The sequence below is a fragment of the Zootoca vivipara genome, chromosome 12, assembly GCF_965207765.1.
Source record: "Zootoca vivipara chromosome 12, rZooViv2.hap1.1, whole genome shotgun sequence".
Lineage (NCBI taxonomy): Eukaryota > Metazoa > Chordata > Lepidosauria > Squamata > Lacertidae > Zootoca > Zootoca vivipara.
The window spans coordinates 24,833,805-24,860,168 of NC_142595.1; the positions used below are offsets into that span (position 1 = coordinate 24,833,805).

The 26,364-nt window shown below is 46.8% G+C and overlaps 1 protein-coding gene across 2 annotated transcripts in view; it reads right to left on the reverse strand.

Moving 5' to 3' along the window:
* The window catches only part of RAPGEFL1 (Rap guanine nucleotide exchange factor like 1), a 53,471-nt gene that overhangs the window by 22,693 nt on the left and 4,414 nt on the right, over nt 1-26,364 (reverse strand). For both annotated transcript variants that reach the window (XM_035137043.3, XM_088656095.1), the window contains exons 2-7: nt 6,739-6,817; nt 4,597-4,750; nt 4,267-4,364; nt 2,779-2,891; nt 2,099-2,266; nt 1,429-1,526 (exon numbers count right to left, since the gene is read on the reverse strand). In XM_035137043.3, the coding sequence (XP_034992934.2) occupies nt 1,429-1,526; nt 2,099-2,266; nt 2,779-2,891; nt 4,267-4,364; nt 4,597-4,750; nt 6,739-6,817 (710 nt within the window). The remainder of the gene's footprint in view (nt 1-1,428; nt 1,527-2,098; nt 2,267-2,778; nt 2,892-4,266; nt 4,365-4,596; nt 4,751-6,738; nt 6,818-26,364) is intronic.

The following is a 26,364-nucleotide window of genomic DNA, read 5'->3' on the forward strand; positions in this document are numbered from 1 at the left end:
CAAGAGAGACAATGCCACCTACCAGACCCCACCAGGGTGATTGAGGGGACCTCCTGGTTCTGGAAAGCGAATGAGGTAATAACAAGGCTTTCAGATTTTACTAGTGATGGTTTAGGACAGAGGAAGTGGGGGGAAATAATCAAGCAGGGATTGAACACTTTTCCCCCTTTCCTTGATAGGGTTCCTGCTTCCCCCCTACAATTTAATTGGTAACACTTCTTTGCAGGGTTGTTTGCACTGCTAATTAGAAGCTAAAGGTTGCATGTCAGCTGGCTGAAGGCCTTTCATTAAAGCTCAATGTGTTCTACAAGCTGAATCTGTGCAATTAGAAGTACGCGGCCCTGAGTTCAATGGCGCTTACTCTCAGGGTAATTATGCATAGGACCGTAGTCATGCCAACTGGCTGATCAGGGATGTGAACCCAGGTCTCCTCAGCCAAATTCCAACATACAGTACTATCAATACACCATCCTTTGCTAGCTAACTAAAGGTAAAGAACCCCTGGACAGTTAAAGGTAAAGGGGCCCCTGACCATCAGGTCCAGTCGTGCCCGACTCTGGGGTTGCGGTGCTCATCTCGCTCTATAGGCCGAGGGAGCCGGCGTTTGTCCGCAGACATCTTCCGGGTCATGTGGCCAGCATGACAAAGCTGCTTCTGGCGAACCAGAGCAGCGCACGGAAACGCCGTTTACCTTCCCGCCGGAGCGGTCCCTATTTATCTACTTGCACTTTGACATGCTTTCGAACTGCTAGGTTGGCAGGAGCTGGGACCGAGCAACGGGAGCTCACCCCATTGCAGGGATTTGAACTGCCGACCTTCTGATCGGCAAGCCCTAGACTCTGTGGTTTAACCCACAGCACCACCTGGGCCCCTGGACAGTTAAGCCCAGTCAAAGGCGACTATGGGGTTGCAGCGCTCATCTCGCTTTCAGGCCAAGGGAGCCAGCATTTGTCCACAGACAGCTTTCCGGGTCATGTGGCCAACATGACTAAACCGCTTCTGGCGCAACAGAACACCGTGACAGAAACCAGAGTGCACGGGAAAGCCATTTACCTTCCCACTGCAGCGGTACCTATTTATCTACTTGCACTGACGTGCTTTTGAACTGCTAGGTTGGCAGGAGCTGGGACAGAGAAAAAGAGCTCACCCCGTCACAGGGATTCAAACCACCGACCTGACTGGCAAGCCCAAGAGGCTCAGCGGTTTAGACCACAGCACCAGCCGCATCCCTAACATGCTCTATGACTGTCAGCTGAGCCTGATAAATTGGGTATTACATAATATACTGCTATGGGAGCTGTCATGAAGAGCTCCTGCACATCAAAATTTACCTCTAAACTACTGCTTACACCAAGAAACGTATCACAGCACCCTCAAAGTCCCTGCCAGCCAAGGGAGGAGCAGAGCGGAAGAAAGAAGCTCACTCACCAGCGATGGGAAACTCTCCTTAGTGCAGGCAAAGAGATGGCTGTTTATCCCCAGGGTGGTGAAAACACACTCTTCATTGGGCTGTAGCACAGATTTCTCTGGCAAAAACCAAGGAAAGAAACAGTTCCTGAACAATCTGGAGCAATAGCAGTAACATATCTCAAAGCAGAGGCATATTATCGTTTATATTGTGGAAATGTTGTTTATATATATATTTGTTTATGTTCAGGGTCTGTAAGGGTTTTCCCTCAAGTTCAAACTGGACAGGGACTCTTGCTGCCCCACCCCCACCCCAAAACACCCCTTCCGCTCTGGCACGTAGATCACTTCTTTGAGGCGTATGGAAATAGTGCACTTTCTCACAGTGCAATGTGGCCAGGATTCTATTAGGGCAGGGGGTCAGGAACCCATGGCCCCTTCAGATATTGTTGGACTATAACCACATTCACACATACATTGAAAAGCATTATGATACCACATTAAACAACTATAGTTGTTTGGGATGCTATAGGTTGTTCAGAATGTGGAGGGTTGTTAGGAGACTCGGATTCCCTTCCCAGAGCTACAATTCCCAGAGTTCCCTGGGAAGAGGGACTGATCCTTAAATTGCTCTGGGAATTGTCGCTCTGCCCTTGTTGCCTTGCCCCCCCCCAGCTCTCGGGAGAGTTACCTCCTGAGGACGCTACTGCCACCAGGATGAGAGCCTCCTCCCGGGTGGGCTGCTCATCTGAGTACTGGAGCTTCTCAGTCACTGAGGCGAGGATGTCCTGCACGGAGGCCGAGAGGCGGCTGCGGATGGTGACATATGAGTGGTCTGGCATGTAAACACGGCAGAAGACTAGAAAGAAACAGAGCCGAGAGGCTGGAGGTTGGAATCTGTAGCCAGCAAAGGACAGCCATGGTGAACAAATACACTCAGTCTGGGGGAAACTAAAAATAACCATCATCCTGCAATATGGAGGGGATTCGGCCTACTGTCGCTGTGGGATTCAATCCCCTCTGTCGACTCATCTTCACAACCTTGAGGGGCTTCCCAGAGGCTCTTCTCCAGCCCCCTCCAGCCCCTTCCAGCTGCGGTTCCTAGTCTGTGGAAGGCTCTCCCCAGTGAGGTCCGGCTGATGCTTTCAGCACCAGATAAAGGTTTACCTTTTCACTCAAGCTTTTGAAGTGATTCTGTTCTATTATTTGTGTGCTGCCAAAGCTTCCTATAGTTATTATTTGTGGGGGAGGATTTATGGGTGGAATTGCAGAACCATGCCTGCAGCTGCACTCCTCAGCCCTTTTAAAGACAATCCAAGCGGGAACCCCAACACAACCGCTGCCAACGCCCCCATCTCCTTTAATACTCACTTTCATCTGAACCACGGAAAGCAACCCGTGTCTGGAGGCAGGAATCTATGCGCCGGAAATGCCTGAAAAGGGGTTTGACTTGCTTGCTGGGGGGGTGGCTTTCTTCAGTCACCCTGCAACCAAGAAGGCAAGATTTAGAAGCTAGAAAAGGGGCAAGCAACATGGGCCAGAATGTGGGAAATTTTCAGAGGAGCAGGGCATCCGTGCCATTCTGTGAGGGGTTAAGGAGTCCAAATTTCTGGGTGCAGTTTCTAAGGAGCATTTAGGGCAGAGGCAGGGAGCCAGGGGTCCTGCAGATGTGGCTTGACTCCCACCATCCCCAACCACTAGGCCATGCTGGCTAAGGCTGATAGGAGTTGCGAGTCCCACAACATCTGAAGGGCCACAGGTTCCCCAATCCTGATTTAGGGATTTCAGTTTGGCCAGGGAGATCGTCGTGAGAGCAGGGGTGTACAAAGTGGGGGGCAGAGGGGCCGACCCGACCCGGATGCCACTCTGGGGGGAGTGACAAGATGGCCCCTGCCTCCCCCCAGCTGTTGAGCGGCCGAGGGCATGCACAGTCAGTATGGGCGCTGCTCACACGTGGCATCCATACAGACCGCGCATATGCAGCATCCCGTACGGAGTGCACACACGTGGCATCCCATACGGTCGCAGTGCGAGAGGCAGCCCATATGGGCACCACACGTGAGTAGCATCCTATACGGAGTGCGCATGTGCGGCATCCCGTATGGAGTACGCATGGCTGCCCATACGGTCACCGCGTGTGTGTCACTGGGCGGTTCGTCCCACCCTGGGTGCCGTAGAGGGTTCCTCCGCTACTGCGTGAGAGTAGGCTGCTGCTTGTAACAACCCACTATTAGACAGCTGGCCACTATTAGAAGAGTCTAAACGTTTACCCCAAGAGTTGTCTCCTGGACCTGGAAAGCACAGGGCGAAAGGTAAATGTGGAAAAACCCTAAGTCAGCTTTCGATGTTCTTATATACATCAGTACCATGAAAGGTATAAGTAGGTTGTTTGTGTTGCAAGGTAACAAGCATTGTGATGACCTCGGCTTCATGATAGCTTCCACTATTCAGAACTAGGTGTAGCATAGTGGTTAAGAGCATGGCCCTCCTTGATTTCTGGTTCCAAGGAGATGACCTCTTAGTTTGCAACCTTTGGGGAGGTTTACATCATCCCCTCTAAGCAAAGAAATAAAGTGTGTAGGGGTGTGTGTGTGTGTGTGTGTGTCGCAGGACCACAGAGGAGGGCTCTGGCCCCGCACGCCACCAAACACCATGTTCAAACGTTCTACTTAGTTACCACTGTATGCATGTATAACTCCAGATAGAGAGGGATCGTGGTTGCATGAGGAGACCAACTACTGACGTCGAAGTTTGAATTCCTGGAGTAACATAATGCACTTGGGAAAAGCAGCCTGAGAGGTTTCCCCATGCAGGTGAAATTCTACATTCCATATTCCAACTCCCCCACTCTCCCCTTACTTGAGTTCAACTGTCTCCACAAGCTGATGAAGCTTCAAAATTTCATCTTCCAGTTTGTGATAGAGGGAGGAGTCCTTCATAATGAGCAGATACAGGTCCTAGGAGAAAAGAGAAAGTGGCCTGAGCCATCATGCTCTGATTATAAAATGAGGGGGAACCTTCTATTTTGGGGCCCCTTGGATCTAGGACTATTTGCCACCAAGCAAGGCAAAATGACATTGGGGGTGGGGGAGCTGTGGCTGGAATAATACTTTGCAGTCTGTTGCTATTCTTCTTTTCTTAACAAGTTTCTCGTTCTAACAAGAGTAGGGTAGGGGTTGTATGATGTACCTTGATAACTTTGCCTGCTTTCTCCTCCTCCTGCAAGATCCCCTTGTACGTCTCGAGGAAGTGAAGCAAAATAACCAAAACCGCTCGCTTTCGGTGCATGACTTCGCCTTCCTTCCAACATGGCGGTGATGGGATTGTTGACGCTGTCATGAAGGTGACCACATGGAAGTCAAGGGAAAATATTGGGGATGCAGCCACAGAAGGGAGTGGTTGGAAGAAAGGATAACAGCCTAAATGAAGAGGTTTGGAATGGGCTGGGTTGATTCTGGGTCCAGACAGCAAGATGGCAAGTTTGCATATCCCTCAGCCATCCAGGAGGCTGTGGACTTTGGTATCTTTTGGTGCAGAATTCAGAATACGGAGAATCTCAATTTATGTCTGTGGTGTGGTGGTTCACGTTTCAAACGTGAACCAGGAGACCTGCTTCAGACCCCCATCCTAGACATCCAGCTCACCACCTGACCCTGGGCCCAGTCACTTTCCATTAGCCTAACCTACCTCAGAGGGTTGTTGTGAGGAAAGACAAAAATGGGAAGAAGTGCCATGTAAACTATCCGAGCTCTTTGGAAGAAATGTAAATGTAAATGAAAGCAACAATGGCTGTCCCTGCAAGCTACATAGCCTGAAAATCTCAGTTTATTTAAGTTCAACTGTTTCCACGAGGGGGGAAAAGAAAGCAAGTTTTGAGATTTTGTGGTTGCAGAGATGAGATGGAAAACAAACAAATAGGGGTAACTGAGATGGCTGATAAGAGTAGACAAAAATGTCATGTACAATTCGCTCCTAAGGAAATGCAATAAACAGGGCTGATTTTTTACGCAGTGTTGTATGTTTGTGAGTATGTCATCACTAGAAACTCACAGAACCAGAGAAGGTCACATTCCGCACACCCACATCCACACCCCCTTCCATCTATCAATACCAGTATTTGTGATGGTGGTGGGAGCTGTTAACAGGGAGGAGCAGATTAATTGCTACCTGTTGGCTGAAATTAACAAAGTCCACCCAGGTTGTTTATTTTTTCAGAGCTGTCTTATTCTCTCGAGAGCTCTGTGTGACAAGAGAAGTTGACAGATGAGGCTAAAGGAGAGAGATTAAGGCTGCAATCCTATACACCCTAAGGAAGAGGAACTTAGTTGCGAGTAAACATGCGGAAGATTGATCGGCAGACCCCAAAATGCAACACACTAGAGGCTGAGATTTAATCTGCCTGGCAAATGATGTGGGATTGAGCAGATTTCTTCATAAGGTTGTTATTATTAGGTGTATGGTTCCCATCACCATGACCACCAAAACTCCAAAAAGTTCAAGGACACATACATGGGGAAATGATCTAGGACTGTGGCATCTAACGCTATCCTCAAAGCAATCCTGTTAAGACTGCTTAGGGTAAGAGCCAAAGCGCAAGTTAGTGGGGACTTGTGGGCACCATCAACACACATCTCCCCACGTGATGTCATTATGCTGGTATTTCCCTGCTTCCTTCAAGCAGCAGCCAATAAAGCGAAGCAGGAAGTGGAGAGATGCTGTGACATCATATATTTTATTTCCACTACACGTTACCAAAACACACACTGGAAAATATGTGGATTAGTGGTTCCCCCACACGTCTTGCTAAATGCTATAACGTGCTGCTTGGACCAGAAAGGGTGACTTCGCACAACAACAATAAGAATTCACTCTCTCAAGAGGTTAAATTTGTTCTCCAAAGCCAAATTTATGCACTAGCACATTCTGCCCATTCCCTCCCATTAGAAAACTGGCAGGCACCATCACTGTTACATTGCAGATAGTTCCATTTCAGAAGGCCTTTGCACTATATAACTTTGCTCTAATGTTTTCTATTTTTTTAATGTAAAAATCTGTGCTGTACATTTTGCACGTTTTGTTTCTTCTTCTGCAAGGTGCTTTGAGACACACAGTGAAATGCGAGGTATGAACCTTTCTTACATAAGAAAACTAATAAATATAACCCCGTCGAACAGCGGAAACCAAGAACGGGAAATATGAGGTGATGCGAACAGAGTTTCTCCTGCAGGTAAATGTGTCAGAATGGCATGCATTCCCCCCCCCCCGCAATGCTTCTTCCCCCAACCCTTCAACCATGATGGGACGTTCCAAAACATCACGCAGAAAGGATATTGCTGGTGCAGCTGGTGCAGGAACTGCTCTGTGGGCAGGAACAACGAGTGGGTGAGGACGATGTCGTCTAGCAGCAGGTCTGAGAAAAGACAAGGAAGGGAGGAAAGAGAGGGATTATACTGCTGTCCCGCCCTGAGAGTGCAAGGCAACAGCACTGACAAGGAATTCAGTCCACCCTTCCTTTTCAGTGGTGTAACGGGATGGGGCACGTAGGCAGATAAGCATGGTCACAAGGAGTTTATAACAAGGCCCAATCCAACTGGTTACAAAGGACCCGCCTCCTGTATCCCAGCACTGGGGACAGAGGAGGCTTTCAGGGTAGACAGTGCTGCAAAAACTTTCATCTCAAATACGGAGGAGGGAAATGGAATCTCTTCCCGCTTTCCTGTTAGCTCTTTCTTCACGCCGTCAGAAAAGTGGTGTGCTGTGGTGACCCAAACCTGGAAACTATTCCTGCCTCACACCTGGAACAGGTTGTCTCTGAACATGTGGCAAAATAGTGTCTATGTAAGGCAGCATGGAATGAACCAGAATCAGCTCTTGTGTATTTCACGTGAGGGTATCAAAGAGAGCAACTTTTAGGACAGGTGTGGGGAACCTTTTGGCTCCAGGTGTTGATGAAGATCAGTAATGTCCATAGCTGCCAAGTTTTCCCTTTTCTCGCGAGGAAGCCTATTCAGCATAAGGGAAAATCCCTTTAAAAAAGGGATAACTTGGCAGCTATGAATGTCCACACTGCCTTGTAGTGGCCTCCCAGGGTTTATGACAGGGGCTTCTCCCAACCCTACCCAGAGATGCTAGGGAATACCTAAGTGAACCAGGGACCTTTAACAAGGAACAAGTCTGCAAATCAATCCACCAAAGTTCATAAGACCTCCCTAACCATCCATTCCTAAAATTCTTCTGTTAATATTAAGTCTACATATCACGCCCACAAGGAGACTAAAAACCAAAGCTTAACTACATCTTCCTCCACCTATATAATAACTACCCCTCACCCCCACCTATAACCAACTGATTTTTGTTGTAAAACAGGAAAGTAATAAGGCCTTAGCTGCCTCCTCTTTAAAATGCCTGAGGGGGAAAGATCTGATAACAATTAAGCAGCAGAGTTCTTTTAACAATTGACCAGGTTCTTCCCAGAACATTTGCTCCACTAATTTTGAAAGCTATTATCTTACAGCTTGGCTAATGTATCAGCAGGATGCTAATCAGAAACAAAGCATCTAGCGGTTGAGCCTGAAAAGAGTCTGATTCCTCATGTTTTCCTCAGTCTGTTTCTCTCCCCTCTATCAGAAACCATCCTGAGTCTTCTCTCACTGTCCATATAATGGCCAACCAAAATGTTAGAAAACCATATGCAAGTTTGTGAGCTCTCCAGAATTCTTCATCCAGCTAGATGCATGATGAAGCTGAAAGTGAGAAGCTAAAAAAGGAGGAGGTAGCTTTTTTTGGCTTGTGTTCAAACCACCCATGTTTGCATCTAGTAAGAGACTTAAGATGGAGTGTAGGAGGTAACAGACATTCAATCAAGGTCCTTTTTAGGTTTTTTTAAAATGAAAACATCGTTTTACCATGGGCCGGAGAGAATGTTCCTTCAGAGAACAAAGTTGCTAAAGCCTAGATGAGGGTTAGGTCATATCACGCCTTTTGCAGGACCCCCACCCCCCAGTGTCCCTATTTTCCAGGGACAGTCCCGGATTTATAGATGCCATCCTGATTTCTGATTTGATCCCAGAATGTCCCTCTTTTCCATAGCACGTCCCTATTTTTATCAGAGAAATGTTGAAGGGTGTGGTGTTCATAGCTGTCAACTTTCGGATTTGAAAATAAGGGATAAGCAGCTTCACCTGTCCCGGGGACAGTCTATGGTATATCTAACAATCCAGGATAGCAGCAGGAAATGGCACTGGAATAAGGGAATTTCCAGCAAAAAAATGGAAAGTTGACAGCTGTGGTTTGGAATAAGGGATTTTCCCACAAAAAAGGGAGGGTTGACAGCTATGGTGGTGGTATGCAACCCACAAGCCAAGGAAATAAGTGACTATACAACCTTTAGACGACATCTGAAGGCAGCCCTCCATAGGGAAGTTTTTTTGTAATGCTTTATGTTTTACTAGTGTATTTCAGCCCGTTCAATAACGGGCGCTAGAACATCCTGGGGTTCGGAGAAGCGCTTGCGCAGCGCTTCTCCGAACCCTGGGACCTATCCTTGCTGTCAGTGGCAGGGGGACAGGAACGGAGGAGAAGAAAGCGCTGCTTTCTCCTCCTCCGTTCCTCCCCCCAAGCCGCGGACAGGAAGGAGGCATCCCGGGGTTCGGATAAGTGCTTGCGCAGCGCTTCTCCGAACCCTGGGACCTGTCCTTGCTGTCAGCGGCAGGGGGACAGGAACGGAGGAGAAGAAAGCGCTGTTTTCTCCTCCTCCGTTCCTCTCCCCAAGCCGCGGACAGGAAGGAGGCATCCTGGGGTTCGGAGAAGCGCTTGCGCAGCGCTTCTCCGAACCCCGGGACCTGTCCTTGCTGGACGCACACACGTGCGCGCTCCCCCCCGCCAACGCTCAGTCCAGCCCGGAGCGGCGGTTGGCAGCCGCAGGGAAACGGTAGGTGGGGGGGGGAGAGCGCGCACATGTGTGCGTCCTGTCTCTCTGTCCAATCCCTGTGTCCCTGGGGTACATGCGCAGTAACCCAGGGACACACGGGACAACTTGGACGCAGAGACACAGGGACTTTATTATATAGGATTATGTTTTTATATATGTTGGAAACCGCCCAAAGTGGCTGGGGCAACCCAATCAGATGGGCGGGGTATAAGTAATAAAATTATGATGACGATGGAATAAGACGTCTTGGTTTTCATTGGAGAAATGTTGGAGGGTATGCTCTTGTTTCTTTACACCAGAGGTGGAGAACCTCAGGCCCAGGGACCAAATGCAGCCTCTCTATCCGATCCTCAGCACACACCTCTTCACCGGCCCAGCTTTGCACCCTCAAGTGCTTCTGCCTGGCTGGAATGTGTCTTCACACTATGATATTATCTCTTGCTTGTCTGGATGAAGAGACTGGTGTAGTTGTGCCTGGCTGCTGGAATACACAGGTAAGAGTTGCACCTGTTGCTCCATCCATTTTTTGCCTCTGGCCAAGGCCACATGTGGAGGGTTACCCACGAGGGAATGTGGCCCTCAAGCTGAAAATGTTTCACCACCACAACCCTATATATTCCCAGGGAAGAGGAGAGGAATAGACACCGATGTATAACCTTTCTATCCCTCCTGTGTTGTCCTCCGAGTTGTTTCTCAGTTCTCCTACTGGAGATTGTGTGTGTGTGTGTGTGTGTGTACATGCGGTGTCAAGTTATATGCAAAACATATTCCCTACCATTAAACTATGGGTTGCTTAAGTAAACAATAAGAAGAGGTTCCAGTCAGAGACACCTGGGATGTTTGCTCTTGTGCATCTTTCTCCCCGACAACACCACCTGATTGTGGCTAGTGCTTGGCCTAAAAGCATGTGTTTTAATTTGTCCATATCTCTACCTCCTCTGCACAGCACAGCACAGCACCACACACACACACACACACACACACACACACACACACACACACACACGGGAAAGGGAGTAGTGTGAACTTATTGCTTCCTGGCAAATTTAGCATAGCCCTCCTGAGCAAGAAAATCCTATTGGATTCACTTCAGTATATTGGGGGCAGGGAAGAGACAGAGAAAGGAGGCCAGCATGTTAATCCCTTGCATCAGCCAGACATCAAAAGACAGCGGGATCTTCAGAGCCAGGCTCCCAGACAATCAAAACTGTCTGACTAGGAGAGAGGGAGAGGGAGAGGAAGAAGAAGAGGAAGTTAATTGGCCACCTTTGTGCTGTCCTTTGCTAGCAACAGAGTTCTAATCCAAGGCTGACACCCCCTAAATAAACCGTTAAAACGTACACAAGCTTCTATATCAGGAGCAGAATGCCTCAGGGTGGGCTGGATTAATCACTGTGCTAAGTAAGGATGTATTCAGACTAGGAGGTTATTGTGCTAGCATGCCTGGTTCTAATATGTCACAGTTTCTAATGCTGCATTTACACTGCAGTACCGGTTGCATGATGGAACTGTGCCTTTATCTATCTATCTATCTATCTATCTATCTATCTATCTATCTATCTATCTATCTATCTACTGCCACATCACACTAAATGTCACTCAAACCAGGCGTGACATAGCAGCAGGCGTCGTTGGGCATTCCACCACCCTTCATGCACATGAGTGCTTCTGTTCCCCCAGGATTCACCCATGTCAGGAAAGAACTGTACACCAGGATACCGCCCTGTATTTTTATCGTGATCCGTGTAAATGGCGGGAAAATCATAATGGAAAATCCCCATGGATTTTCCAGGCTAACAGGGTTTGAAATGGATTTTGTTTTTTTGTTTTTTTTTCTGGAAGTGATTCACAAAGAAATAAAGTGTTAAACCTCCACTAGATTCCGCTAGATTTCCAGACATCACCAGGTAAGGAAACTTCAGAAAAACAAAACGAAATTCTGCCTGAATGCACCCTAAGTCACAAAGCAGGGTGCTAGCCTTCTTCCCCGCCATATTGTGGTCTAACTATGTAGAGTTGACTCGCCTTTTGGCCCCGTTTGGGGCTCTTCAAAATGTCCAGACATCCAGAATTTCACTGACAGCTCCTCTTCAACAAGTAGCAGCTCCTTATTTTGTACCAGTGAAAAATATTGTTCTGTTCTAGTGGGTGTGCATTTCCAGTGGGGAAAATCATGAGAACATAAGAAGGGCCTGCTGGGATGTTGTCCCAGGCCAACCAGCACAGCCTGGCATGCGAATGTTGCATAGGGAGGAGGCAACAGTCATCATGCGCGCACACAATGTGCATGATGTCGTGCACACACACCCAGACACCCAATACTGGGTGCATCAAATGCAGCACCCAGTTAGCTCGGGAAAGATTTTGCAAGCACTGCAGCTATGCACATTGTCAGCGCACACAGAAGTCTATGTCCACCTGGCCACAAGATAGTTGCTTTCTGAACTGGCCATTGATATGTGTTTATACTGTGTGTGTGTGTGTGTGTGTGTGTGTGTGGCAATCAGCTGGTGTGCAACTCAGGAGATAATAAAAGGTATTCTTAATCATTTAGATTTCTGCTATTAATATTCCTTCTGCAGCAGAGGTTGTCAGAGGTTACATGCGCGCGCACACACACACACGTTAAGAAATAGAATATATTAAACAACACTTTCAATAGGCTGAGAAACACTACAAAAACGAATTATGGCAATTATGTCACCCATGCTGCCGCTAATTAACTCCTGCCAAGAGAGCTTGAGGACATCTTCTAAAGAGTTGATTTTGTAAGCGATCATAAGGATAGAGATACATGGTGGGGTGGGGGGGGCAATGCATAGTTACTGCAGTTTAATAAAAAGGAGATATTGTGAACCAACACCCCACTGCTACAGTGCACACAAGGGCCTTTTGGCTAGAGACATTATTATTATTTATTTATTTATTTATTTATTTATTTATTTATTTATTATTTATTTATTTATACCCCGCCCATCTGGCTGGGTTTCCCCCGCCACTCTGGGCGGCTTCCAACAAATACCAAAATACATTAAAATATCACATATTAAAAACTTCCCTAAACAGTGCTGCCTTTAGGTGTTTTCTAAATGTCAGGTAGTTGTTTATCTCCTTGACCTCCGATGGGAGGGCGTTCCACAGGGCGGGCGCCATTACCAAGAAGGCCCTCTGTCTGGTTCCCTGTAGCTTTGCTTCTCGCAATGAGGGAACCGCCAGAAGGCCCTTGGCTCTGGGTCTCAGTGTCCAGGCTGAACAATGGGGGTGGAGACACTCCTTCAGGTATATAGGACCGAGGCCGTTTAGGGCTTTAAAGGTCAGCACCAACACTTTGAATTGTGCTCGGAAACGTACTGGGAGCCAATATAGGTCTCTTAGGACTGGTGTTATGTAGTCTTGGCGGCCGCTCCCAGTCACCAGTCTAGCTGCTGCATTCTGGATTAATTGCAGTTTCCGGGTCACCTTCAAAGGTAGCCCCACGTAGAGCCCATTGCAGTAGTCCAAGCGGGAGATAACTAGAGCATGCACCACTCTGGCAAGACAGTCTGCAGGCAGGTAGGGTATGCCCTGGACATAGAATTAACCTGTGCCTCCATGGACAGCTGTGAGTCCAAAATGACTCCCAGGCTGCACACCTTTTCCTTCAAGGGCACAGTTATCCCATTCGGGACCAGGGAGTCCTCCACACCTGCCTGCCCCCTGTCCCCCCAAAACAGTACTTCTGTCTTGTCAGGATTCAACCTCAATCTGTTAGCCGCCATCCATCCTCCAACCGCTTCCAGGCACTCACACAGGACATTCACTGACATAGTCATCACACCACTAAAAGGTGTTTTCAGTATTGCTCACCAGCGTGGAGAGGGGTCCAGCGCCTTCCCTAGGAAGGGCAGAAGGTCTCAGGCAAGCGCCGGCCACGGCTAAACACCATTCATTCAGCAGAGCTGATCACAAACCCTGCAATCCAGTGGGCTTGCCAAGCTGGCTAACTGCCTGCTACTGAGCTAAGCCTTAATTAATTGGAAAGGGAGAAACAGTCCGTGGAGAGTGACGCTGGGAAAGAGATCCACTCTCCACTGCACCAGACAGTATCCCAGAAAGGATGATAAAAGCCTGAGCGAGGCAAGAATCCAGGCCAAACTGGCCAGGGTGCAGATTAGCAACAGAGAAGGGAATGCCCCGTCGCTGATGCCCACTTCAGCCTAGTCAGCTAAGCACCAATGTGGCAGCCAAACTGACTTGTTGCTGGGAGAGGAATTTGATTCAGTTTTTGCGTTTAAAGGCGAATCCACCCGGTTAAGCTCTTTCCAAAACTAGACACGAACCAAAACACAGCGGTTCTTTGAAAATCTTGCTTCTCCAAATGTTGCAGGGTGTTTCTCCAGAAAGGTAACGTGCACAACGATGCACACATTAGTGAAAATAACATAGAGAAATGGATTGCATATGGGAAAAGTGATTTGCAAAAACCTGCATGTAAGGCCAAATTGCGTACAAAAAATTGTATATCAGGAGACATTCACACTGCTAATGAAATTTTCATGAGGACTTTAAAAAATATTGCGTACTGATGTGGAAATGTGGAGAACTGGACTTGAAAAAATTAGAAACTAGGAGAAACCGATATTGTCACATTTGCTCATTCTTACTAGTTGCTGGGAAGGAAGAAGTCAGACGTGCAGATAGCCAAGTCTATCATCTCCCAAACTGAAAACCAAGGCTTAATTCATTTCTGAATTATACTTGGAGGCACCTTTCTCTACTGTACCCTCATGAGCTTACTTTCAGGTGGTGAAAAAGTAGTAAGAACAACCAGCCCTTAGAAAAGACTTCTGAGTGAGTTGGTTGAATGATCTGACCACACCTGACAGGCCCAGGAATCTTGCTGTTTGAGGGTCGGTTGGGAGTGGGGAGCAAATGCTGTTTGTGTCCCCACCTCCATGTTAGAGTACATAATACTACAGGCCAAATGAGTTATTTTGGAAACTGAGGCAGAAAAGTCCACAAGGACCTCTCCCTCTCATTGGCAGTAAAAATAAAATAATTAAGACGTTATTATTGGTATGGTACATGGCTGTCCTTTCATGACACTCAAAACAAGTTGCCTCAATCTGGCCAACAGCAGAGCTGGCCCCATACCTGATGCAGAGATGGGGCAGAATATTAACAACTTACAGCAGAGGATGGCTGGAAATAATTGAGACCAGAGCAGCAAATCATGCAGTGATACAGATGTAGGTGTAGGCGTGGGTGACACACACACACACACACAGAGAGAGAGAGAGAGAGAGAGAGAGAGAGAGAGAGAGAGAGAGAGAGAGATATCAAGCCTTACATTTTTTCTTGCCTTTTCATGATACAGTAACTGTTATCTTGCAGCACACTGTTTGGGAATAACTCACCTAGTGTTATGGTAGGAATATGCTTTTGGAAAGAGGCAGCCAGTGCTCTCAAATGGACATGTACTTTCCCCTGTATGAACATACCCCGATGGGATCTTTCTAATGGTTACATGTTGTCACTTTCCCACTACGGTATTGGCCCGAATATAAGCCTCGCCCAAATATAAGCTGCACATTCAAAAGTCAAGGGGGGGGGAGAGGGGGGAAATAACCAAATATAACCCGTTCCCTTCCTCGCCTTCTCCCTTCCCAGCCTTGGGGGAGAGGATGGGGGACTACGCACGGGGCAAGTGCCACTTTGCCGCGCTGTTTGCCCCATGATCCTGGGTGCATACTGGATAATTTTGGTAAGGTTTTCATGGTCGGAATTGGGGGGGGGCGGGGAGTGTGGCTTATATTCAGGCCAATACGGCATTTGCTGCATACAGAATAATGGAAGGAATGAAAGGGTTTTATACTACAGGAGTAGATTTTAAACAGGGAGTCTTGTCTGATGCAACAATAGGGCAGCACCAGGAAGCAGGTCGAGGTTTTCCAAAAGGGTGGTCTGAGCAGCCATAAAACTGGCACGTCCCCCCGTGCTGTTTTTGGCCTCACAAGATTTTAGGGCCCTCCAGACTGGGGTTGGTTTTTAGGGTGTATTCCGCACAGTGTAATTGATGCAATAACAATGTGTTAGTGGTGGATATTGAGGGCACTAGGAGAAGGGGACGACAGAGGACGAGATGGTTGGACAGTGTTCTCGAAGCCACCAACATGAGTCTGACCAAACTGCGGGAGGCAGTGCAAGACAGGAGTGCCTAGCATGCTCTGATCCATGGGGTCACGAAGAGTCGGACACGACTAAACGACTAAACAACAACAGTGGTGGATATTTTTGACTGTCCACCACATATCCTTTGGTTTATTGGTTGTTCTGTGAGGCTTCCCCAATGTCACCACATTATTGCCATCTGGAGGGAGCCGTGGAAGGTGACCTTCTGAAGTACGGAGCATTCTGCACTCCTGAAAGCTCCCCATGCATTCTAGAATTCTGAAAAATCAAGGCTCCAAAACGTGTGAGGAGCCTTGACGGATATGGAAGGCTGCTGTTGAACGCCACCCCAATCTCCGAGTGGTGCTAGATTCCAGGTGCAAGGTTCCTGGCACTCACCCAGGGTTTGTGTTTCCATTTGGAAACGAGGCACAGCAGAGGCTGTGGTGTATTTAGGATATATAGTTTATTTGCACATATATACAACCTGAACCTACAATGGAGGGATTTACAGCGTCAGCACCTCAAATGTGTCTTGTTTCTCCCATAGTTGCAGCCTTGGAGTCAAGCAGAAATCAAATTCTATGATTTTTTAAAAATTCTATGTCCATGCTCTGCCCGCTATCTTTTCCAGCCTGCAACCTTTAGTCTCCTAGGTCACATAACAGCCAACTCTCAACCCTGGCTTTCTTTTCCTAACTAACTCTGAAATGATGGAGGGGCTCCACCCACCTGGCCCAGAGCTTTTGCTTTCTTAATGGCACATTACATTTCCTCGGCTTTCTTAATAGCCCATCTCCCAGATGATCTCCTGAACACAAGAAGCTGGGTCCATGAATTAGGAGTCTGGCATCCAGTTCAACTCCCCAAGTCGTGATTAAATTCTAACAACTACTGGACCCAGAAATTTAGGGGAGTCTGGCACCCACAAACTCATAACAGTCGCCTTCCATGAGCTGGAGGGAAACCTAAATGGTGTGGAGGGGGGGTATAACATTCTCACTCCTGCAGGCCCACTTTGCACGTTTATTTAAATACATTTGATAGCCTGCATATTGTTTTTGCTTTGCTTTTTGCATAAAAAAACCAGCACAGGACAGGCTATTGTAAATTAACAAAGCAAGTGAGGTGTGGGGGGGTGTGAGGCATGAGGACTACAGACTCGCACAGTGAGCCATGGTGTGAGAGTCAGGAATGACGCAAGCAGACTTGTCCTGATTTCCATCTGTGAAATGATGGAGGAAATTATCGCCCAGAAAAGTTCACCCAGCGTCTTCATTTTATTTTCATATTGTGCCCAAGGACATGTGATTTGATCTGATTCCATAAATCAGACTGAAAGAGCCATCTAAGTCTGGCAATCAAGGCATACCCAGATCATCTGAGGACCTTCACAAGCATGACAGCATGATGAGAGACAGCCATTGTCTGTGTTTGCCTCCAGTATACCAGTATGTTCATCAGAGGAATTTGGGCTCTGAACTGTTAAATACTGGATGAGAAGAGGAGACAACCAATTTCAAATCCCCATTTAGTCTTGGGGCTCACTGGGTGACTCTAACTAAATACATTCAAGCACAATTTCCCCCACCCAAAATAATTATGGGAATGTTGGTGTAAATGCTCCTGCAATTTGCAGCCCAAATGTTTTATAGATCGGGCCACAAAGTCCAGGGGTCCTTTGGGCTTCAGCCTGTGACAGAGCTGGGAGCTTTAAATGTTAACCACCAGAGCCAAAACAAGAGATACCACCATACAACCTTTTGCTGGAACGGTCTGTGCAAATGGGCACAATATGACCAAAGGAGTACTGTTAATAACACTTAGTATTTTTAAAAGTGATTTAAAGTGGTCAGCCCTGTGGAGCAGGCCAGTATTATTATCCTTAGGCAGGAGATGGATGGGATGAGCCTGAGGAAGTGAACCGCCAAGAGAAGGAAGTTATTTCTAACTCACAGCTCAGTCTCTTAGCTACTGTGTCACATGAGCTATACAAAGCAGTGCAATCCAGCGGTGGGTTTCCCCCATGTTTTATGCAGAGGCGTAGCAAGCCCAGGTGGTACCCGATGTGGAATTTTTTTTGTCACCCCCCCCCCAGCGGCTCTGGCTCTAGCGAAAAGTGAAAAACATGAATTGCGAAAAAACTAGAGCTTACATACATGACAGAATTCAGGGTTCCAGGTCAGCAGAATCTAACGGTCTGGGATGGTTTATGTGTAAAATCACAGGCAAGAAGGATGGCCAGTCAGATGAAGCAGGAGGAATGACGTGAGGTTGGGACAGCGATTCGCCAAGTGCAACAGCAATCCTGACAGCAAATCACAGAACAGGGCGACAGCCCTGGATATTGGCTTTCTTAGCTCAGCAATGCCAGCCCAATGTGATTAATAAGCAAAAGGACATTGAAGTGCCCAGCCAACTCTGGCACAGAAACTACTCAGAGATTGGAGAGCAAGCCAACAGGCTCCCGAGACTGCTCTACAGGGGAGGGATTAGCAGGCAAGAATAAGTGTCACAGAGTCACCCCCTTCACTGCAAGGAACAGCATGCTGCCAGCTGCCTCCAGGGCACAGAAGCCTAGAGACGAATGCTTAGCATTAGGCAGGGTCCAAGGAGGAGTAGGAAAAGATGAAGACAGACAGCAGTGGCTGGATTAGGGATAGGTGAACCTGTCAGTTTCAGTTTCTCCATTTTCCCAGTTTTAAATTCAGCTTGGCCCATTTCTGCATCTGGTTGCAAACATTTTTTAAAAAGTCTGCATAAAAATGGAAACATTGCCACCTGACCCCACCCCCACTCACCATGCCCTCCTCAACCTCTTTCCCCCTTTTCTTCCTAATGTAATACTAATGTCTCAACAAATGAAACTGATCTGTAGAAAATGTAACTTGAAAAAAGAGACATTGCACATGCTTTTGTAAACCAAGAAATCTTCAATAAAAATGTTTGTTTAAAAGTCTGCATGAAAATTTGTATGCATTTCTGCATGTTCTTCAACTAATATACACGTTCTTGCATTTTGCACATTTTTTCATTAACATATACATTTTTGTGCACATTTTCCCATAATATATCCTTGTTTTTTTCCTACATTTTACTGGGGGGGGGTGCATGCTGGCGGTGGTTGCAAATTTCAGTTTGTGCAACTTCTGCATGTTCTTCAACTAATATACACGTTCTTGCATTTTTCACATTTTTTCATTAACATATACATTTCTGTGCACATTTTCCCCAATATAGCCTTGTTTTTTCCTACATTTTACTAGGGGGGAGCGTGCTGGCAGTGGCTGCAAATTTCAGTTTGTGCATTGGTTTGAGAACGGTGAACCAGGTAGTTTCACATTAAAATGCAAACTGTTTAGGGAAGTTTTTAACCTGTGATATTTTAATGTATTTTGGTATTTGTTGGAAGCCGCCCAGAGTGCCCGGGGAAACCCAGCCAGATGGGTGGGGTATTAATAATAATAATAATAATAATAATAATAATAATAATAATAATAATAAATTAATTTCTCCCCCATCTGCAGACTAGATAACAGTCAGGGAGCAATCACACACACACCCTTTTTTTTTACTCCTGAATAGTTACATAGCCCCAACAGAGTGCCAGGTGGCTTGCAATCTATGGCTGTGTGCACATTACAATTTACTCTTACTCCGCTGCGCTCCCACTAGGGGTTCTTGAAACCATGTACACATGACATTAGCCACAATCCATACCAATCATGTAGTTTCTTGAGAAATACTGCCGCTTGGTGCATTTCCCCCTCAAACCAGCTTTCATCCAATTTGAAAATGCAAGGTACGTTCGCTTTGCTGTTAAACTCAGGTGTGTACATCTGGGACAGTCACTGCTTATGTGCAGATGACAGTTCATGCCCGGGTGACCACTTCATGAATAAGAGCTCAGGGGTGGAGGTTGCAGGCATGGGGAAACCAAACAAATAATGCACATGGGGTGAAGACATCCCCTGCCCCCTCTCTGGTGTGTGTGTACACAGCAACATGCAAATATGACTTGAAAAGCAACGGGGAAGAAACGACCTCACTGCAGTTTAAACCATTAATGTGTGCACAGCCTATATTCGAGTCTGATTGCAGGGTAGGGAGAGGAGCAGTCACAGACGGTCAAATAAGCAGCAAGCATGAGATCAGGGAGAGTCGGTGTAGGTAAGATGCAGGTAAAGTAGTTCAGCAAAGCTTCTGCTGGAGAAAAGGATCTCAAGGAAAGACCTCCAAAGGAAGAGAAGGAAACAGCTCAATGAATGGAAAGGCTATCCTGGATATAACGAACAGACAGACTTTGGGGAAAAGAGGGCAAAGCGAGGAGGTGGGGGATGAGTTCATGGGAGAACTGGAAGGGGAATATGGCAGGCATGTTAATAGTCATCCTGCCGGGCAGCCCCTAACAACTGAGAATTGCCTCCAGAAACTTCACCAAAGCTGGGCTTTTTGTCCACGAACAGATAGGCATGTTCGGACGGGCAAGCTAATATAGATTTTTAGGGCCAAGTCACTTGGGCAGGCTTAACAGGCAAGGCAATGTGGTTTCTGGTGCTGATGAAGGAAGTACATGCAAGAAGCAGAGAGGGGAGAGCTCGGGAAATGAGAAATGGATGCTTATGGCACAGAGGGAGAGGGAGACAGCGAGAGAGGGCAGGAAGCCAGGGCAGTCTTAAAAGGAAAGTGGTGAGGAATGGATGCCCCAAGGCCAATTGTCTCCTATTAGACCATGGGGAGGGGGGCAAATCAATGATCTCCATCATGCCTGGCTTCTGAGCATCCCAAGGACATTAGCTGACCAGGGTGCAGTTGGACCAGATGCATCTCTGGCCTGATTCAGCAAAAAGATTGTTGCTTGCCTTCTCTGGCTCGAATGAGGGAAGCTGCCACCCTTCTTTCACCGGTGATGTGGGTTGTGAGCCACCGGGAGGGAAAGAAGCAGTGAGGCATGGGAAATCCTCCTGGCTCCAGCAGAGAGGCACAGGCCTGGATGTCAAGCTCAGATCAAAGCGATTCTGGGCTGCTTTGCGGGGAGGGAATCTTGGACAAGTGACGGCAGCAGCGGCGGAGGCAGCGCAATGAGGAGAGGATTAAGGAAATCCTTGCCACAATGGGGAGCCATGCTCTGCGGCTGGGGTGGTCCTGCAATTAGCAAGGATGCGCAACAATAAAGGAAGGAAAAAGCAAGCCTCGTGTTTTTTTTTCTTTCTTTTCCCAGGCGTGGCAGGCCTGTGCAAACATTTCAGCCAGCCCTCAGAAGCCTACAAGCCTTGCCTTTCTTTTTGAGAGGGAGAGAGAAAGGGCATATAATTATATCCTAAGGGGGAAACAACATAAAAGGAGGTTGTGTCTCCAGTGGTTGGAGTGGGAAGCTGGGAGCAGGGACGACTGGAGTCTAATAAATTAACAACAAGAGGTCTTGGAGCCAAGAGTTCTAGGTTGCACTCCACACCCTCGGCCAGAGGAGGAGAAGGGGTGCCCACAGCAATGGGTGGGGGAGGAAGGGAAGAAAGGGGAGACTCTGTGGGGGGGGGAATGCAATTAGGCTTCTGAAAGGAGCCCTTCTGGGGCACAATCCTCTCTGAAAGCCACCCACCATGACCCGGAAGCCCCCACTTCCTTCTAATCCAAAATGCATAGGAGGAGCAGACTGTGTTTCGCCAGCAAAGATTTGAAAAGCACTCTGCACAGGCTCAGAGAAATTCTACTTTTCCCCTCCCCCACTGCAATTGTGATCACTGTTGCTGGGTGTATCCATTTCTCCCTTGTTCACCACACCATGTTTTCTCTGAACACGTGCACCCGATGGTCAGAACTTGCTGATTTGCAGAAATATCAAACAGTACAGACTCCTGTCCACAGGAGTCTACCGTTTTAGGGTGAATTTATGTATTTTGTACTCTACATTGCAGGTGCTTTAAAACTGAGCATGGAACCCTCAATTCCTTTCATCCCACTATTCATGGGAGCCAAGTTTGCTTTCCTGGAAGTCTATTTTCATCTCCCAGCATTTCCAGTTAAAGGGCCCTGGTTAGGGCTGGGGGGGGATTCTGCCCATTGCCTTGCAAAACTGGGTTTCAGATAGGCTACCAGCAGTTCCACTGCAGGGCTAGACAACCCACTGGTCTGAGTCAATGTATAAAGTTGCTTTTTATACTCACCATTACCACAATTTGAGAGCCCTGGGCTAGGGTGGAGGGTTTGCGCTGTTTTTACACAGGATTCATCCCTGAAGATCAATGCTCTAGTCTAGTTAATTAACAGCCTCCCCACAAGGCCAAAAAAAAAAGCTATCTTCCCACCCTCCTTTCCATCACACAGTATTGCAGAATCTCAGATTTGATTGTAATTATTGCTATTTTTAAAAGCAAGTTTCCAGCTCTCATGGTGGCTGAGAAAATGTTTTCAAAACAAGCTTTATCCGCTAAATGCTCAAAAAGACATCTTCAAATAATTCTGCCTCTTTTCGCGGAAATCTAATCCCTGGCTTTACGTACACGCACACTGGAGGGGCATCCATGTGTTAGTTTTGAAAAGTGGATATATGCATAGTAAACCGAAGAGTCCTCTCAGCCCCCAAGCTTCAGCCCTCTTTAATTTCTACCTGTCTCCACCAAGGCAGGAGGTGGAATGTAGCCAGCAAACACACACACACACACACACACACACACACACACACACACACACACACACACTTATTGCTAGCTTAGGGGCTGCTGTTTGAATTTGAGGGGAACTGACACTGCTTTAAAAACTAATGCTGCCTGCCCACTCTCTCAAGCTGTGAATGTGTCATGTCAAGGTCAGGCTGGGGCTGCGAACGACCCAGGAGAGAGCAGTGTCTAAGGCCGAGCTGCGTCTACAGCTCAGGGCAGTTGCTGGATCAACCTGAGCAATAAAAAGCACCATTACTGGTTTTGGAAGCCAAAGTAGAGGTTTTAGCTCACAGGACAATCCAAGGTCTGGGTGGAAGAGGAACGAGGCAAGTGGCAGAAAGGAGCAAGAATAAGCAACAGAAGGCCAGAAAGGGTCATTGTCACCAGTTAAGCATTTCTCTTGTATCTTCTTCTTATTGGATACCAAACCAAGAAATACCAGGACTGGTTTGATGAGAATGACAGTGAGATTGAATGCATGATTGACAATAAAAGGAAGGCCGTTCAGATCTGGCAAAGAGATAGAACCTGTGCTACTAAGAAGAAGAAAAACCTATGTCAACGCTAAGGCTGAGGTTCAAAGAAGAACCAGAGAACTAAAAAACACCTGGTGAATAAAAAAAAGCTCGAGATCCAGCACTTAGCCGACACTCACGATGCACAGAGTTTCTTTAAAGCCACAAAGACCATCTATGGGCCAATAAATCATGGCATATGCCCCCTATGCTCAGCAGACGGTATCACACTTCTAAAAGATAAAGAAGCTATTGCACTGCGCTGGAAAGAACATTCTCTTGTATATATTGTACAGACATATACATTTTGGATTTGTCAATGGGAGCGTCAAGACAGACATGTGTGAAGGAGCTAGCACGGATTAACTGGCAGAGAGAGAATTTTCATAGCACTCAATGCCAACTGAAACCAAATACTTTTCGAGGGATGCACTTCACACATTCAGCTAAGTCACTGGGCGCTGTGGAACTGCGTGGTGGGTGTGTACAATTCCGCCACAGCACTCCTGTCCTAAAATTGAGGTAGCTCTTGGCTTAGCTAGCATCTTAAAATATTCCCTCATTGTGTCATGAAGCAATGCATCTTTAATAGACTTTTGATGACTAGTGGCTACCAGAAAGTAAAAAAAGTATTTCAGCTGAGAATAGTGTTCCCTCTTTTTTTGGCAAAGGGCTAGAAAGAAAGCATTTGGGTGCCTTGGCAGAAAGCAGAATCTTGGATTTTTGCAGGTGGCTGGATAGGATGTAGTGGCGCTCCCCTGCTCTCACATTCAACTTCTCTCTCTCTCTCTCGTAATATCACAAGGAAACTCCCCATGTAAGCTCTCCTGAAATTGCCCACACCTCTGATACAAGTTGGGAACAGGAAACTATTTCAATATTGTTCCACTCCACCTGATGTGCATAACTCCACCCACAGGATAATGCAATACAATCAAAGTCTGAAGCAGCAATTATTCCATATGTAGGAGTCTGAAGTACACAATACAGCTCTCACTTTCACTTCTTGAGTGTGTCCTTTTTGTTTTAACCTTTGTACCATCAGGATTCCTGCAGTCCTCTGCTTCAAATACACATAACTCAAGAAAGGAATAATACACTCTCTGCTGAGTACTAGGAAGGGGCATAAGCCGAGCGCTGCTGCGACATAAAAAAAAATCCACCAACAGGTAGAAAATGAACACCTGAAAGGGGCCTCTGTTTAATGAGCATCCTTTCCCAGACAGAGCATAGGCCGTTTCTGCCTTTTCCTTTTCCTACTAACTAAACTTAGCATTGGAGTGGTGTTAAAGATTAACAGAGAAATTCAGGGAGTTGGAGCCTATGATATCTGTGTTACATACAACAGAAGACTTGAAACCAAAGTCCACTCCAAGTCATCTGGCTTGATACAGTTTGTGCCCACCTGATCTTTTATTGTGCCCAAACAGTACCTGAAGGACCTATGCATGTAGCCACCCACTCCAGGCAACTTTGATTTCCACTGCCCCGATGGTCCATTCAGTGGCAGAGGAAGGGGGTTGCGGTGGGGGCAGTCCGCCCTAGGTGTCATCCCTGAGGGGGGTGACATTTGGTGCACCCCCTCAGGCGGGGTACGCTTGGGAGTTGCGGGCAGGCAGCGTGCCATTGCCCTGCGCTCCCGACTGGAAGAGGCAGGCAAGAGAGAGGACGAACTGCACTGCTTTGCCAGCACTGCCGGCCAAACAGCAGACCTCCCCCCCCCCCTTCCCCCAATGGTTCAGGGTACGCTTGGAGTCGCAGGCAGGCAGCGCGCCAAATGCCAGCCATCAGCAGCTTACTCCACCCCTGGCTGCAGGACGCACCTGAGCAGCTATCCCACGCCTGGGAAGGCACCCTCTGCGTCCCACCCCCCTCAGGAGCAGCGCAGCTCTGGGCAGCGCAGACATATGCTCCGCCACTGGGTCCATTTAAACTGCAGTCGCCTGCAAGTTTCCGCTTAAGATTTGAAATATTCACCACCCACAGGCCAATCTCCTAGAGGAGACCTCAAGCTTGTCTGGAAATTTTGTTTTTTTAATATGTAGTAATAATTTTTATTAAGTTTTCAATTGTACCTTTCAAAATAAATATTTTGCAAACTTTAAAATATCCAATGCCTTACCTTCTTCTCCTTCCATGGTTCATTTTACACATCATATATTCCTGCATATTTCACTATAGCCATTCAAATCAGTTTTCCACTTTCACATCAATGAAATATTATTTACTTTGTTGAATTTATCTTAATGCTGCCAGCGTTTTCAGCTGTATAATGTTATTTTCCATATAATCTATGAATGTTTTCCAGTCTTCTTTAAATATATGTTCTTCTTGTTATCTTATTCTATGTGTTAGATTTGCAAGTTCTGCATATTCTGTCAACTTATGTTGCCAGTCCTCTTTAGTTGGGACCTCGGTCACTTTCAGTTTTGGGGTTAACAAAATACAGGCCACAGTTGCAGTGGTGGAGGAAGGGGGTGCGGTGGGTGTTGACCACCCTGGGTGTCATCCAGGGTGTGTGACATCGCAGTCCGTCCCCCCCGGAATGCTAGCCCCGCCCCCGCGGGCACAACATGTGTGCTGCTCTGGGTGCCGGAGCAACTAACTCTCCTCTGCGCAGTCGTTGTATACATAAATAACCTTTTCTGACACCTAGGAATTTCTGTCTGGGTTATTCCCAACAAAAAGGACTCTGGTTTTCCGTGGAAAGAAAATTTTAACCTTTTTCCAATTCATTATAGATCATTTCCCTATATACATGTACCTTTTTACATGTCCACCCTTGCCTGAAAATTTTGTGCCATCTGACCTGGAAGCTCTGCGTTCTAGTCTCAGATGTGTAGTCAATCACACAACCCAAAAGCACTTTGCACATGCCCAGAAAGAATTTGTATATTTATTCTTTTCTTGCCTGCAACAACTGTTCTGAGCTTAAGTACTAGGCATGAAAAATCCAGCCAGAAAAATGATCTCACTGCTAAAATTCATACACTCCTAAAAAATTTTAAACAGTGAGTAGAAAGTCTGGCTCTCCTCAACAAAAAATGGAGAATTGTTCCCCAGTATCTTGGAGGATACTTTCATTAGGGAGTTGGTGTAGTGTGCTATAGTCCAACTACTTCTGTTTACCAAAGGCAGTCCTTATTTCCTTCTGCCTTGGAGACACTTCTAAGGGCCTTTAAGCTACCGTAAGTATGCTAAAAGCATGAAGTGAGAGATTGAGGCCTCCCTTCTCCCAGGTCCTGTGCATGTGCCAAAGACTTTGTGGCAAAGGGACCACAAGTAGCAAACACAAATAATGGTTGGATACCAAGAATGCCTACTCTGCAGCTGAATGTCAAAATTGTTACACACACACACACACACACACACACACACACACACACAGAAACATACTGACAATACTTAACTTTTTGTTACCTTACAGACAAGTAAGGAAGATGGTAGCATTTTAATGCATGGCTCATGTACAGACCTTTTTTTTAAAGAGCTTTGCACAGTACAAACACATCAAAAAAAATTTTTTTAACTATTTCTCTTAAATTTCACCACCAGAGTTTCACATCTGTGAATATAATTCTAGGTTTGATATTCCAAACACTGAAGGTAAGCCCTACACACACAGATAGCTATTTCTTTTTTAATGCATTCTCATCAAAATTTGTGGTTTTTATTTGGCTATGGCTTGACGTGAACAAACAAA